At 47.7% G+C, this 14,654-nt stretch overlaps 1 protein-coding gene across 1 annotated transcript in view; it reads left to right on the top strand.

The window, feature by feature from the left end:
• The window catches only part of PMEPA1 (prostate transmembrane protein, androgen induced 1), a 47,570-nt gene extending 33,173 nt beyond the window's left edge, over positions 1–14,397 (top strand). The window contains 4 exon segments of the mRNA XM_050907243.1: positions 6,827–6,981; positions 13,586–13,639; positions 13,740–14,040; positions 14,043–14,397. Coding sequence (XP_050763200.1) covers positions 6,827–6,981; positions 13,586–13,639; positions 13,740–14,040; positions 14,043–14,287 — 755 coding nt within the window. The 3' untranslated portion in view covers positions 14,288–14,397.
• Positions 14,398–14,654: the final 257 nt, after the last annotated feature.

Raw genomic sequence — 14,654 nt, 5'->3', positions numbered from 1 at the left:
TGACATTTAATTAAAAATAGGCCCTATGTATGGTGGAAAACGGCCAGTCTGGCAATTTCCGTACAGCTGGGTTGCAGAGTAACGTCCTAGCATAGACAAGGACTCTGTTATCTCGGATTGCAGGTGTTCGTGGAGGGTCTTCAACAAGACGGTCCTTGCCCTGCGGTGGTCTAAAACCCGAGGCTGGGTCAAACACCCCTCCTGCCCAGCGAGGAGCCTGGCTGCTGGGAGCAAGTGACCCATGTGGGCAGTGATGGCACAGCGGTGATTCAGGGGGAAATGCTATTTCTACAGTTCTCTGAAACTTCTCAAATAGCAACATCTGCATTGTTCTCAGCCCCTTTTTAGTCTCCCTGACTCTTACTCATTTCCTTTTGGATTTTTGTACTACTCAAATTCACATCAGTTTCTAGATTAGGGGAAACGGCTGTAGTTAAGCTTTCATTTTAAACCCGCTTTTTTGCCTTTTCTGTGACTTGTGCTATTGCTGATGTTGAGGCAATGTTGGAAGTTTCCCCATAGCGGTGGGGCTGTGCCCAACACTCCCAAAGCCTGATGAAGGCTTTGCCTGCCTCTGTTACCAGCTCTCCTCTCTGTCAGGCACATGGAGCAATCTCAAAACACAGTTTTAGATGTATTTTCCAAAGGAATGCTAATAAAATGAGTGATAACGGGGCTCTGATGCTGAGGGACCATCATGGGAGCATCCATAAGCTGAGGTGCATGTCCCATCCATCCTGGGTAAAAAATTAACTGATGGCTTATTAATTTTCAACATCGAGGCTTGCTCGGGAGGTATCTCACCCTGTCTGGCAGGGTGTTGGGTTGCCTCACACCGGACTGATGTCCACCAGAAGATGAAATCAGCAGCAGGAGTTTTTTCTCCACACCCTTAAGAGCATATTTTTGATAGTCTGTGTGAGCTTGTGATCAGACTCATTGTGCTTGAGCTGTCCCAGCAGTGTTTCAAGTCAGAACTAAGGGGTTTTTACTGATAAAAATACCCAGAGGAAGTGAAAGTGAACATAGGAGAAGCAAAGTATCCTGCAGGGGATTCTCTGCTTGCTTTAATTTTGTCTCAGCAAAACAGACTTGGGTTTTAGCATGGTGCACCACAGCATTTATGATGACTGGCTTTTTTTTTTTTTTTTTTAAACTTTTTTTCTTAGGAATTGTGGCTAGTGCAGCTACATTTGTTCAGCTTGGCCATTATCTCCTGAGTGATTTCACATCTCCTTCTCATCACTTCTCGCACGATATGCAATTCCAATATATATAGAAATTGTAATTGAAGCTTACAGATAACTGTTTTGACCTGCAGATGTGTATTATACCCTGCTGAAAGCAAAGGTCATCTTGGCTGAGACCCTGTCTGGAAGCTGTTCTGTCCACTTGTAAATGATAGCTGGAGGACCCGTAATTATTGCAGCAAAATGCAGGTGTATTTTTTTTTTTTTCTCCTCTTTATACTTGCCAGTGCTTTGGAGCGTTTGTCTTCAGCAGTGATACTCTATGTGGAAGGAAGAGCATTAATAAAGTTTATAGTAAGCATTTTATGAACTGTAGTATAGCTGTAAAAAGTAAGGAAATGCATTTAAAGTATATCATAGGCTCACCTCCCCTGCGGCCGCTGTGAACCGTGTGTGTGTGCAGAGGCTCAGCGCTCCCAGCGTCACCGTTGACTCAAATAGCTCTCCCTCTTTGCAAAAATATTAATGAATTTTAAACCTGTGGGTGCCAAGTATTTTGTTCATAGGCACTCGAGGAAGCTCTGAGATGTACCTTTCTGCAGCTGCTTATGTCAAGCCGTGAGCATGGTCTTCGGTGGGAGGAGCTGGGCCGGGCACCCCGGCAGCCGTGCCGGTGAGGTGCCTCTGTGTTGGCACCAGCTGCCAGCCACCTGCCATTTTCATAAGTTTCAGACACTTCAGAGCCTTATTGTCTTGGTGGCCAGGCAGCAGCTTGGTGTGGGCAGCAAGGGCATGTGCTGCCTTCCTCCAAAAAGCCCTCTGAGCAGGAGAGCGGCTGCAGCCTGCACGTCGCGGAGTCTGCAGGCTTTTGGGAAGCAGCAGAGTCTCCTGTCATTCATTAATGTGATGCTATAATCTACTGTGAAACGCTTATTCAAGGCCACATGTGGTTTAAAGTGGCAAGCGAGTAACGAACTTGAAGAATGGGACGTGACAAGTGATTTTACTTGATCACGAATATCCAGTTTCAGGATTGTGAGAATCTGGGGGAAAAATGCTTAGTTGCAAAACTGTTGCACGCGTGCTGACCGACTCCCAAAGCTGCAGCGTCTAGACAGAAAATACAGAAAAGCAGGTTGTGTCACTTAAATGTGATGTCTGAACCTGTTAGTTTGAAATGTATTCTGGAATAAAAATTATGCAAAATTAAATTAGTGTGACCTTACTTTGCATTTGGAGGCTGAATATGCCCATCTTGTAAAGCCTAGTGCATTTATAACACTTCCCTTGGGGAAAATTACAGAGAGAAATGGAATGAGGTCTCTTCTAATTGAAAAGTGACAATGATTAGGAAGCCAAATACAAAATGTGTTGAGTATTTTTTTTCTTGTTTTGTTGTGTGTGTGTTTTTAAGAATACCAGTAGAATTATAAATTATGTGCTTTGCAGTTTGGCTTGTTTTTCATTCCCCAAAGGCTTTTTATTAGCATAGCAGCTGAATTGCACTTGTATAATAATGTTTTAACTCAAAGTTTGGGTTTTTAATGATCTTTCTTCATTAGTTTGACTGAGCTGCTTGGATAAAATCTTACCAAGTATATCTAGCTTTCCAGTGTGTTGGGTTTTTTCCCCCTTCTGCAAATGAAGCCCATGAAGGCAAGTTAAAACAGAGGGAGAGCTGGCAGAAACTTTGGTGCCTCGAGTGGGTATGAGTCTCTTGAAACTTGAAAAGCAGAAATTGAGTGTGTGGGACTTTTTTTGGTTTGGTTTGATTTTTATTTTATTTTTTCCAAAGGCCAGATTGGGCAACATGAGCGTTCTTGGGATTAAAGCTCATCTCAACGTAGCTGATGTGTTTGCTCCTAGGCACTGCGAGGCTGTGCTGCTCCTCACAGGCTGGGCTTGGGGTAGAGCAAAACTCAGGGCACTGTCTGCCCTCTGCTCTTCCCTGAGCTCCTGCTGGTACAGAGAGCAGAGGTTCCTGGTGGGTTTGGCCTCCTCATGTATACATACAGCATTGGGAAGAAATTTTAATTTCAGCAGCACCACCAAAGAAAACATGGGGGCAGATACATTTCTCGTATACGATACTTAAACATTTGGGCCCTCATCTGTGTTGCAGGACAAGGGTAGATATGCTCCGCTGCAGTGATTGAGCTGTTCGCTTTCCCGTGCTAACGAAGGAGATCGGAGAAGAGTAAGGCCATTGGCATGAAAAGGCCAAAGTCCGAACAGGGGGAGCTGATCAGGTTTTATCGTTCAGACACATTTCACCAAAGCCGTTTACAGAATGTTAATTTGCAGCTTAATTGTTCTCCCTCCTCCCCCAAAGCGAGATATTAAAATCGCTCTTCTATTGATAACGCTAGTGTGATTGCCATAACGTTAGACTAGATTCCACATTGAAATAACCCCATTTAGAGTTTGAAGAGCAAGACGTGATGCATGGCTGAACACTGCCTGCACCTCCTGGCCTTGCCCTGTGGTCCCTGTGGATGTCCAGCCCGTCCAGATGACCAGCTCCAGGAGAACGTGGGAGGGAGAGATGGGGCAGGAGGAGCGCCCCTGCCAGAAAGCAGCATCCCCTTTGTTCTGGTAATCATACTGTGCCTTACTATTACACCGCTTGGCAACTGTTTTGTAATACCCCAATTACAGGAGTCCCAGAGCCAGAATAAACACCATTTAGGGGTGGATGGGGATGGATGAGACGCTGATGTGTTGTCCCAGATCCTGACAGAATTCCCACCCTTTCTTCTGCTTCCGGCTCTGCTTGTTATATATCTGTACATGCGTGCAGGAAGCTTGGCTTAGGTCGTTTGTAAATGACACGTCTTGTGTGTGTTCCTTCCTAGGAAGGAATTAGGGCAGCGCTTCCTGATGGCCAAAACTTCACCTGTGTCACCAGAGTACTGTGACCAACTCAGCAAGGTTTGGTTCATTTAAGGGACCTCTCGTCCTAGGAAAGGAACTTTCCTTTACAACTACCTTGGTCTTGTTTTTCTTCAGAAATATAACCTCTTTTAACATAAAAGGAAATTTTCCATCACTGGCCTCATTTGTATTTTTTCTTGTGTTTTCTTACTGTGGCCAAAGCACAAGCTGCATTTTGAGGCTAAATTGACTCATTTTCCTAAAAACCTTGGTTGTTTTTTGTTTTGTTTTTTCTTTTCTGTAATGAATTCTGCAAAAGGTGGGCTCTGCACCCAAGCTGGGTGGCTGCTCTCCAGCCTGTGGGCTCTGCTGCCCACATGTAGGTGAGGCAGAGGGGCTCTGGGTCAGTGCCCCCCTGGGGCCTGGCTCTTTGTGGGTGGCCTGGAGAGCATCTGCAGTAGCTGTGGGGCTTCCCATGCCTGGCTGGGGTGCCAGGGCTTCACCCCGCTGGTCGGGTGCTGGAGATCAGCGGGGATGCTCTCAGTACCTCTGGGTGCAGCTGGCACTAGGACATGCCACTGGGCTATGTAGGGACACTCTCCTACATAGGGGGGACGACATGGGAAGAGACGTGCCTTTTTTTCATGGTTTTGCATCATCCTCTTTTTCCAGCCCTTTAAGTTTTGGTGTGTTTGTGCATCTGGTTAATCTGATTTGTGTTTAGAAGAAACGAGCTCCTGTTTCAGCCTGTTCCTCCAGCACAGGGCACCCGTGGCAGCTCTCGGGTCCGGTCACCTTTCGTTCCCACGGGTGAGCTGTGCCGCTGCTTTGGGGCTGGATCATAAATTGTTGGGAACATGTTTTTTTCCAGGCTCTTCCCCTCACAGTGGCATTCGGGCACCTTGCTGGGGTTGCTGTGAAAGACCCAGAGCTCCTCTCTTAAGAAGATGCCTTTATCTAAAAGGCATTTTTAAGGCAAAACTCCTTTGCAATGTTTGGCTTTTAATCCCTCTCTTCCCACCCCATGTGCAATCTTCTGGTATAGAGGCAGCTGTGTTTTAGGGGTGCTGTAAGTATATGGGCTCCAAGTCATGTACATGTAACTTTTAGTGACAGATAAGGCTCCTGCTTTCAAGGCATAATTCTGCTTTTTGAAGGTGGTGGGCAGAGCTGGTTAAGCATTTTGGGCAATGGCAAAAATAGCTGCTGTTTAGCAGAAAGAGCTCCGAGGTAGCTGGCAGCACTCACCACCTGGACTGTTTTCTTGACATTTATTTGCTTTTACTGGCACTTAAATGCCACCTGCCAAGAGAAAACTTTCCATAAAAAAAATAAAATTAAATTTGCCTGACTCAGCAGAAGCCGCCCCAGCTGGTACGAGCGGTGTGATGGTGCCCTTCAAGGCATGATGGGTCTTCCTATGTATCTACAGATATATACGTGTGTGTGTCTGTATAGATAAAATACAGATGGCAGCATCCATGATAGCTTAGGGCACAGCTTTCCAAAACTGGATTTTATAGCTGTCCCTACTGGGAAGGAAACAAAGTTTAAGTCCCCAGAACTATTAAATTTTGCTGGTCTGGCCCCTCCTTTATGATGAGCACTGGAGTTGCTGCTGCCCGGTCCTGGGCACGGCAAGCCCTGGGCACTGCTGGCACGAGGGGGCTTGCGGGGAGTGACCGAGTGGTTCGGGGATGGTGTCTGCTCTCTGGGTGCCAAATGCATGGAAATAATGACCCCAGTACTACATTTGCCTCCAGGACTCAGTTTTCCTTAGCCTCAGAGAGGTGTGAGGAACTATTTCCTTAGGAAAGTTTAGGAGCGGCTTCTTACTGCCTCCTGCCAAGTGTCTCCGGAGTTAACCAGATAGTTTGTTGTTTGCTTGTTCTTGTTTGTTTGGAGGATTTTTGGCAGTTTTCCTTTATGCCAATTCAAGCCACTCAAGCTGCCACTGTCAGCTAGCCGAGCCCTGAGCCGAGGGATGTCTGGAGCTCCGGGATGTGGCCCCCATGGGCAGCTGCATTGCGCCTGTCTGGCATCTCACCGAAAGCAGGAGGTCTCCCCACCTGCACCCTATGGTGGATGGGCCGGTGTCGGGGAGAGGGGGGCTGCCAGCACCCGTGCCTGCTGTGCTGTGCTGTGCTGTGCGTGCTGTGCGTGCTGTGCCGTGCTGTGCCATGCTGTGCCGTGGGCGCCCCATGCCACTGTCTGACCCTCGTGACAGAGGGGACGTGTGCCTGGTGCGAGGGTATACCGAGGAGGACTTCAGTCCGGTCCTCCCTGGAGGAAGGAGTGGTGGTGATGGGAAGAGAATTGCAGAAATTTAGCTTGCATTTAGGTAAATTGTTTCATTAGGATGAATTATGCTGGTTCATGGCTCCATGGCCCCGAGCGAGGCACACTCAGCACTGAGATGCTGCTGGTTTTGTACTCGGCAGTGGGGGCATCCAGCACACCGCAGCTGGGAGGGCTTTGGGAAGCCCTGTCTGCATTGTAGCTTGGAAGCACTCTGCTTTGTAGATCGTCTTTGAAGATCCATCCTAGAGATTCTTCTGTGGCACTGAAAAAGTGAATTAATGAGTTTTTTATTAAGTAAGTAGCTGGGCTCAAAGCATGCAGAGCCCACGTAGGCATGTGTGAGAGCTTTATGGGGGAAGGATGCAGCAGTGTCATTGGCGTCTCAGCCACATTAGTTCTTCTTGTCCTCAATTACATGCTGCTTCTTCTGGTAGCTTACAGTCTGTCTGTCTCTCTTGCAGCGGAGTTGGAGTTTGTACAGATAATCATAATCGTGGTGGTGATGATGGTGATGGTGGTGGTGATCACATGTCTGCTGAACCACTACAAACTCTCTGCGCGATCCTTCATCAGCCGGCACAGCCAGGGGAGGCGGAGAGACGAGAACCTCTCATCAGTAAGTCACACCCTGCTCTTCCAACCCGCGTCGTCCTGCGCTGTTTGCCAAATGATGTGACATTGGGGAAATGTTAGAGCCAAAGGCATTAGTTTGGGTTGTGTTTGCCTATGTGCCACTTGGCACTGCATGAAGAGACACCCTCCAGGTTGGATCTTGGCATCATCTTCTGTCTCTCAGTTATTGGGGGGGGGGGGGGGGCCTTTTAGGGATGCCTCTGACTCTTTAGGGTGCTGTATGTTGTAATGCGTGGACAGCCATAGCCTCTGCCTTTGCCCTGAGTTTTGCAATTCGGACTTCACATCAGTAAGGTAACTGCACGAGGCTGTCCTTGGTGCGTCCTGTTCCTGAAACCACCATGTACCCTCAGCTGGTTGGGGTGCATATGTCGTGCCTTTAACAGCCCCAAACTATTGAGTCCTTTGGCAGCTCCAGTTGGAGAGTCTCAAATGGCTGTATAAAAACTTATTGCCTGCCTTGAAGAGAATAGGAAATCCTGAAAGACTTTCTGCAGTTTTCACCAGTGGTGCTGCCATTACTGTGGTGGAGGGGTCAGAAAACACTTGTCAGCCAGACAAGCAGAAATCTCTCCAAGGGGATGCTCGAGAGGTTCCCTGTGTAACCCAGGCTCCCTACTTCATAAAAGCCTGAGGAGAAATGTGTTAATTGTACCTCTGATGGGGACTCGAGGGGGAGCCTCTCCAGCCTCAAGGCAGATGTTGGTTTATGCAATTTCCTCAAATGCAGCAGCTCAGACTTACAAGAACCTATAGAGAAAAGACACCACGTTTTCTTGGAGGGTGAGCATGTACTATTCACCACTGCCTACATAGCTCTGTCTTCAGTGCAGCGATATCTTGTACTGATACTTTTTGGTTTTCTAAGTGTTCACCCTGAAGGATCTTAAAGCTCTTTAAATGATAGGGCTTTCTCAAGGTCACTGCTTCGTGCCTGCTCCTCTGCAGGCTTCCAGGGCAGGCTGAGCACACCACTGCTGCCTTGTGGTGGTCTGTGTGGGGCCAAGCTCTCTTGTATCAAATCCATGCTCACTGCAGGAAAAAGATCAAATAGTGGGATTGCTTTCTTTTTTCTTTTTTTCCTTCTATTTTTTTCTTTTTTTTTTTTTTTTTAAGAGCGAGAGATATCTAACATCTTCTATTAAATAAGTCTTCAGTACAGCGCTGTCGAAGGCTGTCCAGCTAGCAGATGCCCAGGGCACAGGCTGTCCCTTTGCTCTGTAGCTGCTCTTTTTGTGACACATTACACACGGCAGGTGAAGGCCTGTATCGGATGCTCTGTGCCGAAGTGAGGAAGACACCCCTTGGGAAGGAGAGCTGTGCAAACCCCAAGCTCAATTAAACCACCCTTCGTTTTGTGGGCTGTGGAGCGCGTCTCCGGAGGGCACGGCAGTGAGCTCAGCTCGTGGTCGTTTATTGATGCTGTGCAACAGGATCAAAGTGCTGGGAGTGCGTGATCCCACGTTAAACCAGCCGGTGCGAGGGTGGTGATCGCTCAAGCACCTGCCAGCTTTGGGGATCAGAGCTAGACTCCCCGCACGTATCCCGGCTCCTCCCGGAGTTACAGAAATCTTGATGTCTCTTCTTGCCATCCCGTTGCACCCGCTTCCAACAGTAGCAGAATGTGGGCATCCGAGCACATGAATTATTAAAAATAGCAGAAAGATTCTTTTCCTGTTCTCAGATTTTTTGCTATTTTATCATGTCCAGAATGTTTTACTTGAACAATACCAAAATGTTTCACTTTACATTTTCAAAGCAAATATCAGATCAAGCCCTTTTTATTTTAATATACTAATTTCTGTTTTCTTAAGTGGCCTGTTTTTTATTTTCTTTAAAAAGAGGAAAGAAGGCTAACATGTAAAGAGATGAGAAAATCACATAGAGATTGAACAAAAATTTCAGGTTGAATCAAAAATTGTTGACTGTTTAAAAAATAATGCCTTTCTCCCCTTTTTTCTTCTTTTTAATTTTTTTTCTTTCTTAAATTTCACCAGGCCAAAATTTCCAGCCATTTTTTGGCCCAGTCCCCACACCAAAACAGCTCCGTTATTTATTCAGCCTTCAGACACATCGGCGATTAAATGGCTTTTCAGCAAAGGCTTACCTCCGCGCCTCTGCTAGACCTCAGTGAGGATGCGGAGTCTTCAAAACCTTTCTCAGAGCTAAGGAGAGAAATGCCAATGTACCATTTTGGGGTTTTTTCCGCCCCTCTTTATAATTCTTCCCCTTCTCCCTGCCCCTGTCTGTGCTGCGAGTGCAGCGTTGACGGAGTGGCAGCCAAGCTTCCCTGTGGCCCGAGCACCCTCCTGATGGGACGGAGAAGCCCCTCCTGCGCTAAGCGGGAAGCTCGTTACAGTGGGATCAATCATAATAAAGATCTTAAAGGTAGCTCCTTTCGGATTCAGCACAGTATGTCTTTTTGTAGAAAACAGCTCCAGTCTAAACGAGCGCTGAAGGCTGGCAGGCAGAGGCTATGCTGAACTGGATACTGGTTTATGTAATCCATTAAACTTGCGCTGAACCGGCGTTGGGCTTTTTAAATCCCAAACTTCATTTTGCTGTCGTGACCGCAGATAGGCACCAGAGCTGCATACACGCTTTTCATCTCTTGAAATGTTGAAGTAGTTCATCCCATGGTCAGGATGCTGCTAGGTCTTCCGGAGTTGTCCTTTTTTGTTGTTGTAGCTCAAAAATTACAACTGAAGGAGAAATTATTTCCCTAAAGGTTATTTTTTTAATGCGGTTCTTGCTAGCAAGGAATTCTTGTATTACGTCATGTGTTTCTCCATCGCCGTTCTCGCTGTACTTAAACTCTGTCTCCTTATAACAAGTACCTTTATTTTTCCAGAACTAAGAATATTTAAGAAATGCTACTACAGACTTTTTTGTGATGAGAATGGCACTGTCCCTGCACCTTTGGAACGGTGATATCCCACTCCCCCAAGAAAAAGTGGTTTAAATGCAATTTCAAAGCATACCTTTGTTGCCCAAAATGGAAAATATAAGTCCTCCTGAAGGCTCAGAGACTTAATCTGCACCATGCAGCTTTGCAGAGAAAATTCTGTGACATTACTAAAACAAGCGGTTCTATAAAAGTTGAAGATTGATCTCTAACAAGAAATTAAAAAGTAATTTTAGGTTCTGCAGTGAGTCCTGGAATACTTACAGAGGCTTTTACAGCTGTATTGCTCATCAGACGGCAGAATCTCAGCTTTCGTTTCAGAAAACCATAGCTTTCTAGACTCAGCCATTGTTGAGATGAATTCAAGTCCTTAATATTCCGAAAATCAGAGGTGAGCGAGGAGAGCCCCGAGGATGAGGATTTACAGCGGTGGTGTTGCCTCACAGGGCAGCGCAGTTTTGCTTGGCTTGGCGGGGCTGTGTAGCCATCCCACGGCCAAAGCGCGAAGGCTGAAAGTATGTATGTTTTCTTTCTGTGAGGCTTTGCCCTCCTCTGACTACTGATTTCCGGCAATTTTAATCCTACTGTTGAGTTTTTAGGAGAGATGAGCCGTTACCCAGATGGGCTGCACAGCAGCGTGTGAGGCAGAGGGTCGGTGTCAGCGAGCGGTGAGCGTGCTTGTGGTCGGTCAGCCATGGGCACATAAACATGTCCAGGTCAAGCCCTGGAGTCCCGGGAGAAGTGGTTAGTAACAGCTGCAGAGATCCAGCTCCTACAGAAAATGGGTCTCCTGTCTGCTCCCTGTCTCTCTGCAGATCCCATTTTAACGGTGTTTCTACTGGTTTGCTGCTCATGCATCCACGTGTTGCCCGGAGCATCATTCCTGGACCTCATCTGTACAAACAGATGAGTTAAAGTCTGAGACAGAGCTTTTCTTCTAAACGCCTGGGAGGGATATAGGGTGCAGGCTTTGGGTGAGTGGGTACTTAGGGGTAGGGGACGTTTTGGGTGGAGCAGCTCACGTAAGGGTGCATACGTGCCCTCCCCATCGCCTGCTGCAGCGGGAAGCCCCAGCTGAGCGCGGCGATGCTCTGCACGCCGGGAAGCGCCGGGCTGCAGCCGCCCTCGCGGGAGCCGGCTGACATCACTCCCGGGAAAGGGGGAAGCAGATGGGATATTGCCATGGCACTGCCCACTGCCAAGTTAAATATAAAACATCTAGCAGAAGGCAGCGGGGTACTCGCTGCTCAGGAAGTCTGCCATGGGGGCATGGCAAAGTAAACACAATTTTCGGAGTGCTTCCTGCTCCTGCCCGCTGCTTCGGCGTCCTTCAGGATGAGGTGAAGGGCTGGCAGCGCATGTGGCAGTGCTGGAAACCCTCCCCGTGCCCTTTGGTGTCAGCGCCGTGGCTGAGCGGGGGGGTTAGAGGCAAGAATTTGATCTGTGGCAGATGCAGTTCCTCTTGGGTCTTTTGGCTGCTGGGGGAATTTGACTGTAGACTATCCCTGCAGGCAAGAAATGTATGTAAAATGGACCAGACTAAACAGTTGATGCCTGTGTAAACTGTTGCATATTGAAGTCTCAAGGCCTGTATAAAACACGGCGTTGCATTGCTCAGGAAGGGCTATGCGGCACACAGCTCAACCAGCACATTCATTAGCTGTAGCCAGGGAGGGTGCCGGTATTGTGGCACTTAATCTCTGCTCCAAGGAGATGCTCCCTAAAAACCACCGAGAAGCGTGAAGAATCTGGGCCATCTCATTTCCATATAAATCACTGTTTTCCTTGCACTGGCAACAGGACCGCCTTGAGGTTTATGTGCAGAGCTGAGCTTCAAAAACAGGAACCTGACGGGATATCCATATCTGATACCACGTGCGATGCCACAAGAGAAAATATATTCCGAAGTTGGGGAAAATAGAGAAGAAAAAGGGGAAGGGGGGGGGCATATAACGGGTGGCTTCTTTGGAGATTTTAACGCGGTGCTGGTGCTCCGTTTCGGGCAGTCGGATGCGTGTTGCGGGATGCGCGGGTGCTGAGGCTCCTGCTGCAGGGCTCGGGGCTGGCTCTGCCCGCAGGGGCACCCCCGGTCTGTCTGCTCTCGGAGGCGCTTCTGGGGGGAGCGGAGATGCTGCTCAGCCGCTTACTGGGATAGTTGCAAAGGTGTGCAGCAACGTTCTCCCTTGTATGCCGCAGCCTGGTATGAGGCCAGATGTGCTTCACAGCTGGGTGAGGTCCAGGGAGCATCAGACAGGCAAAATCCCTTCTGATTTTACCAGCAAAGGTGTCCGTGGTGCTGCGGTACCATTGCAGCTTTTTACAGGCTTTCACCAGGGCACCAGGCTGCCCGGACCGCCACCACAGTTATTATAGAAGTAGGTGTTTTCATAGTAGGAAGGCTTGTGGTTTGCTTATCTGGAGAGCCCTGCTGTGTGGGCTGGGCCCGAGAATGGCCTTTGGATGGGACACGTAAAGGGAAAAAGGGGAAAAAGAAACACCCTTGGCATTTTTTTTCCACTGGTGGTAAATACTTCTGCCCGTGCCTCACTTGCTAGTGCCAGAACTGGAGATTCACCTGCAAGGAACTGAGAAGTGCCAGCTATTCCAGGTTATAATTACGAGCCTTCTGGCTTATTTTCCTTCAGCCCTGCCTGCTGGAGGGATGTTGCTATATGTGAATATTAGCAATATTTAAATATTTTAGTTCTTAAGGCAAAAGTGTCTAGGGTGAACTGTATACACTCAGTATCACCAGCAAATGGGAAGAACCTTTGTTTGTTTGTTTTGATCATGAATTGTAAACTGATCTCATGGTTTGGGGGTAATCGGCTTGTGGCTTTATCATGCATGGGGTTGTTGGCGCCTGGGTTCGGATTCCCATCAGGGTATCAGGGTGATGCTTGCAGTGTAAGGAAGCCTCTAGACCACAGTACCTCAGTCTAAGCCAAGGACCACTTATCCTTTTGGGGAAAAAATACTCTAGAACCATCCTGTTGCTACAGATTTCTGGGGTTTTTTTAGCCAAATCAAAATTAGGCTTAACATTTGGTTATTCACTTATTATCTTTATTTTCCTATGATTTCCTTAACTGTGTGCATCAGAATGTGGGTGTGAGGTTTTTCTTTTTTTTTTTTTTTTTTTTTTTAAATCTTGTCATTATTTCATGGAGCATTTTCTGATGTCTGGTGAATTACCCACGGCTCATGGATCACAAATTGAAAAATACTCCTCTGGCATGTTTGAACCAGGGAGAGAAACATGCTGGGTGGGTGTGGGCGGGAGGGGGGAAGTCTGCAAATGGGAGAGCATTGTTTGCTGGTGTCATTCTCATCATTCATTCTGCAAGTGATCTATTAAATATAAATGGAGGTGAAAATGGAGGGAAATTTTAATCAGAAGTGTTGTTTTCAGTGGTAATGTGCTAATAGCCTTAGCATGTACCCATATGATACCCAGCATATATGATAATAGCTAATACCCGTACTAGAGCTGGTTGCCTGCTTAGAAGAGGGTGTGTGCTGTACGTTGCTGCAGCCGGGGCAGGAACGCGTTGACGGCAGCAGCAGCATCTTACCCGGGCTCTGGTGCAGGATGAAACCTGGCACGAGCCGTTTGCAGAAGGAGCTCAGCCACTGCTGGCAGTCAGACTCACTCTGCACTCTCTTCTCCTTTCCAATGCAGGAGGGAAGCCTGTGGCCTTCGGAAAGCACCGTGTCGGGGAATGGAATAACAGAGGTGAGGGCGATGCGGGTGCGGGTGCTGCTGCCTTTCCCGCTGTCCCGGGCTGCAGCGTCTCACGCTTCTTGCCCTCTTTCTCTCTTTTTCTCCCTTTCAGCAGCAAATCTACACCCCAAGACCCAGCGACCGCCTGGCAGTGCCATCCTTTCTGCAGAGGGACCGCTTTAACAGATTCCAGCCAACCTACCCCTACATGCAGCACGAGATCGACCTGCCGCCCACCATATCACTGTCGGACGGTGAGGAGCCCCCCCCGTACCAGGGACCCTGCACGCTGCAGCTGCGAGACCCCGAGCAGCAAATGGAGCTCAACAGAGAGTCGGTCCGTGCCCCCCCCAACAGAACCATCTTCGACAGTGACTTGATAGATAACTCCGTGTACGGGGGGCCGTGCCCCCCAGCAGTAACTCTGGCATCAGCGCGACCTGCTATGGGAGCAATGGTAGGATGGAGGGACCGCCGCCGACGTACAGCGAGGTGATAGGGCACTATCCTGGGTCGACATTTTACCAGCACCAGCAGAACAACAACGGGATGCCCTCCATCTTGGAGGGCAGCAGACTCCATCATTCACAAATCAATGGCCTTGAGAGCACAACTGCGTGGAACAAAGAGAAAGAGAAACAAAAAGGGCACCCCTTTTAAAAAAAAAGAAAAGGAAAAAAAAAGGAAACAAAGAAAAAAGCAAGAAAGTAAATGAAACACTCTGCACTTCTCGTTAAAAGAAAAAGGGGGGAGGAGAGAGAGAGAGAGAGATGAGGAAGATGAGCAAAGAAAAAAAAAAAAAGCCCTTCCCCATCTCTCCATGTATAAATATTTACTTGTTATGTCTGGTCTGAATGCACAAGCCTACCAAGCTTGCAAAAACATTTCTTTATTGAGCTGTGTCTAGACGTTTAAAAAGGAAAAAAAAATCAACTGTAGTCCATTTTTTTGTTTTTTTCTAGTTGAGCTGTGTGTGAATGCTTTTTTTTGTTTGATTATTTCACTTATCTTTAAAGACAAAATATTT

This window comes from Gymnogyps californianus, chromosome 17, assembly GCF_018139145.2.
Source record: "Gymnogyps californianus isolate 813 chromosome 17, ASM1813914v2, whole genome shotgun sequence".
NCBI lineage: Eukaryota > Metazoa > Chordata > Aves > Accipitriformes > Cathartidae > Gymnogyps > Gymnogyps californianus.
Note: the sequence above shows the minus strand (reverse complement) of the source record. Positions and strands in the feature narration are given on the sequence as shown.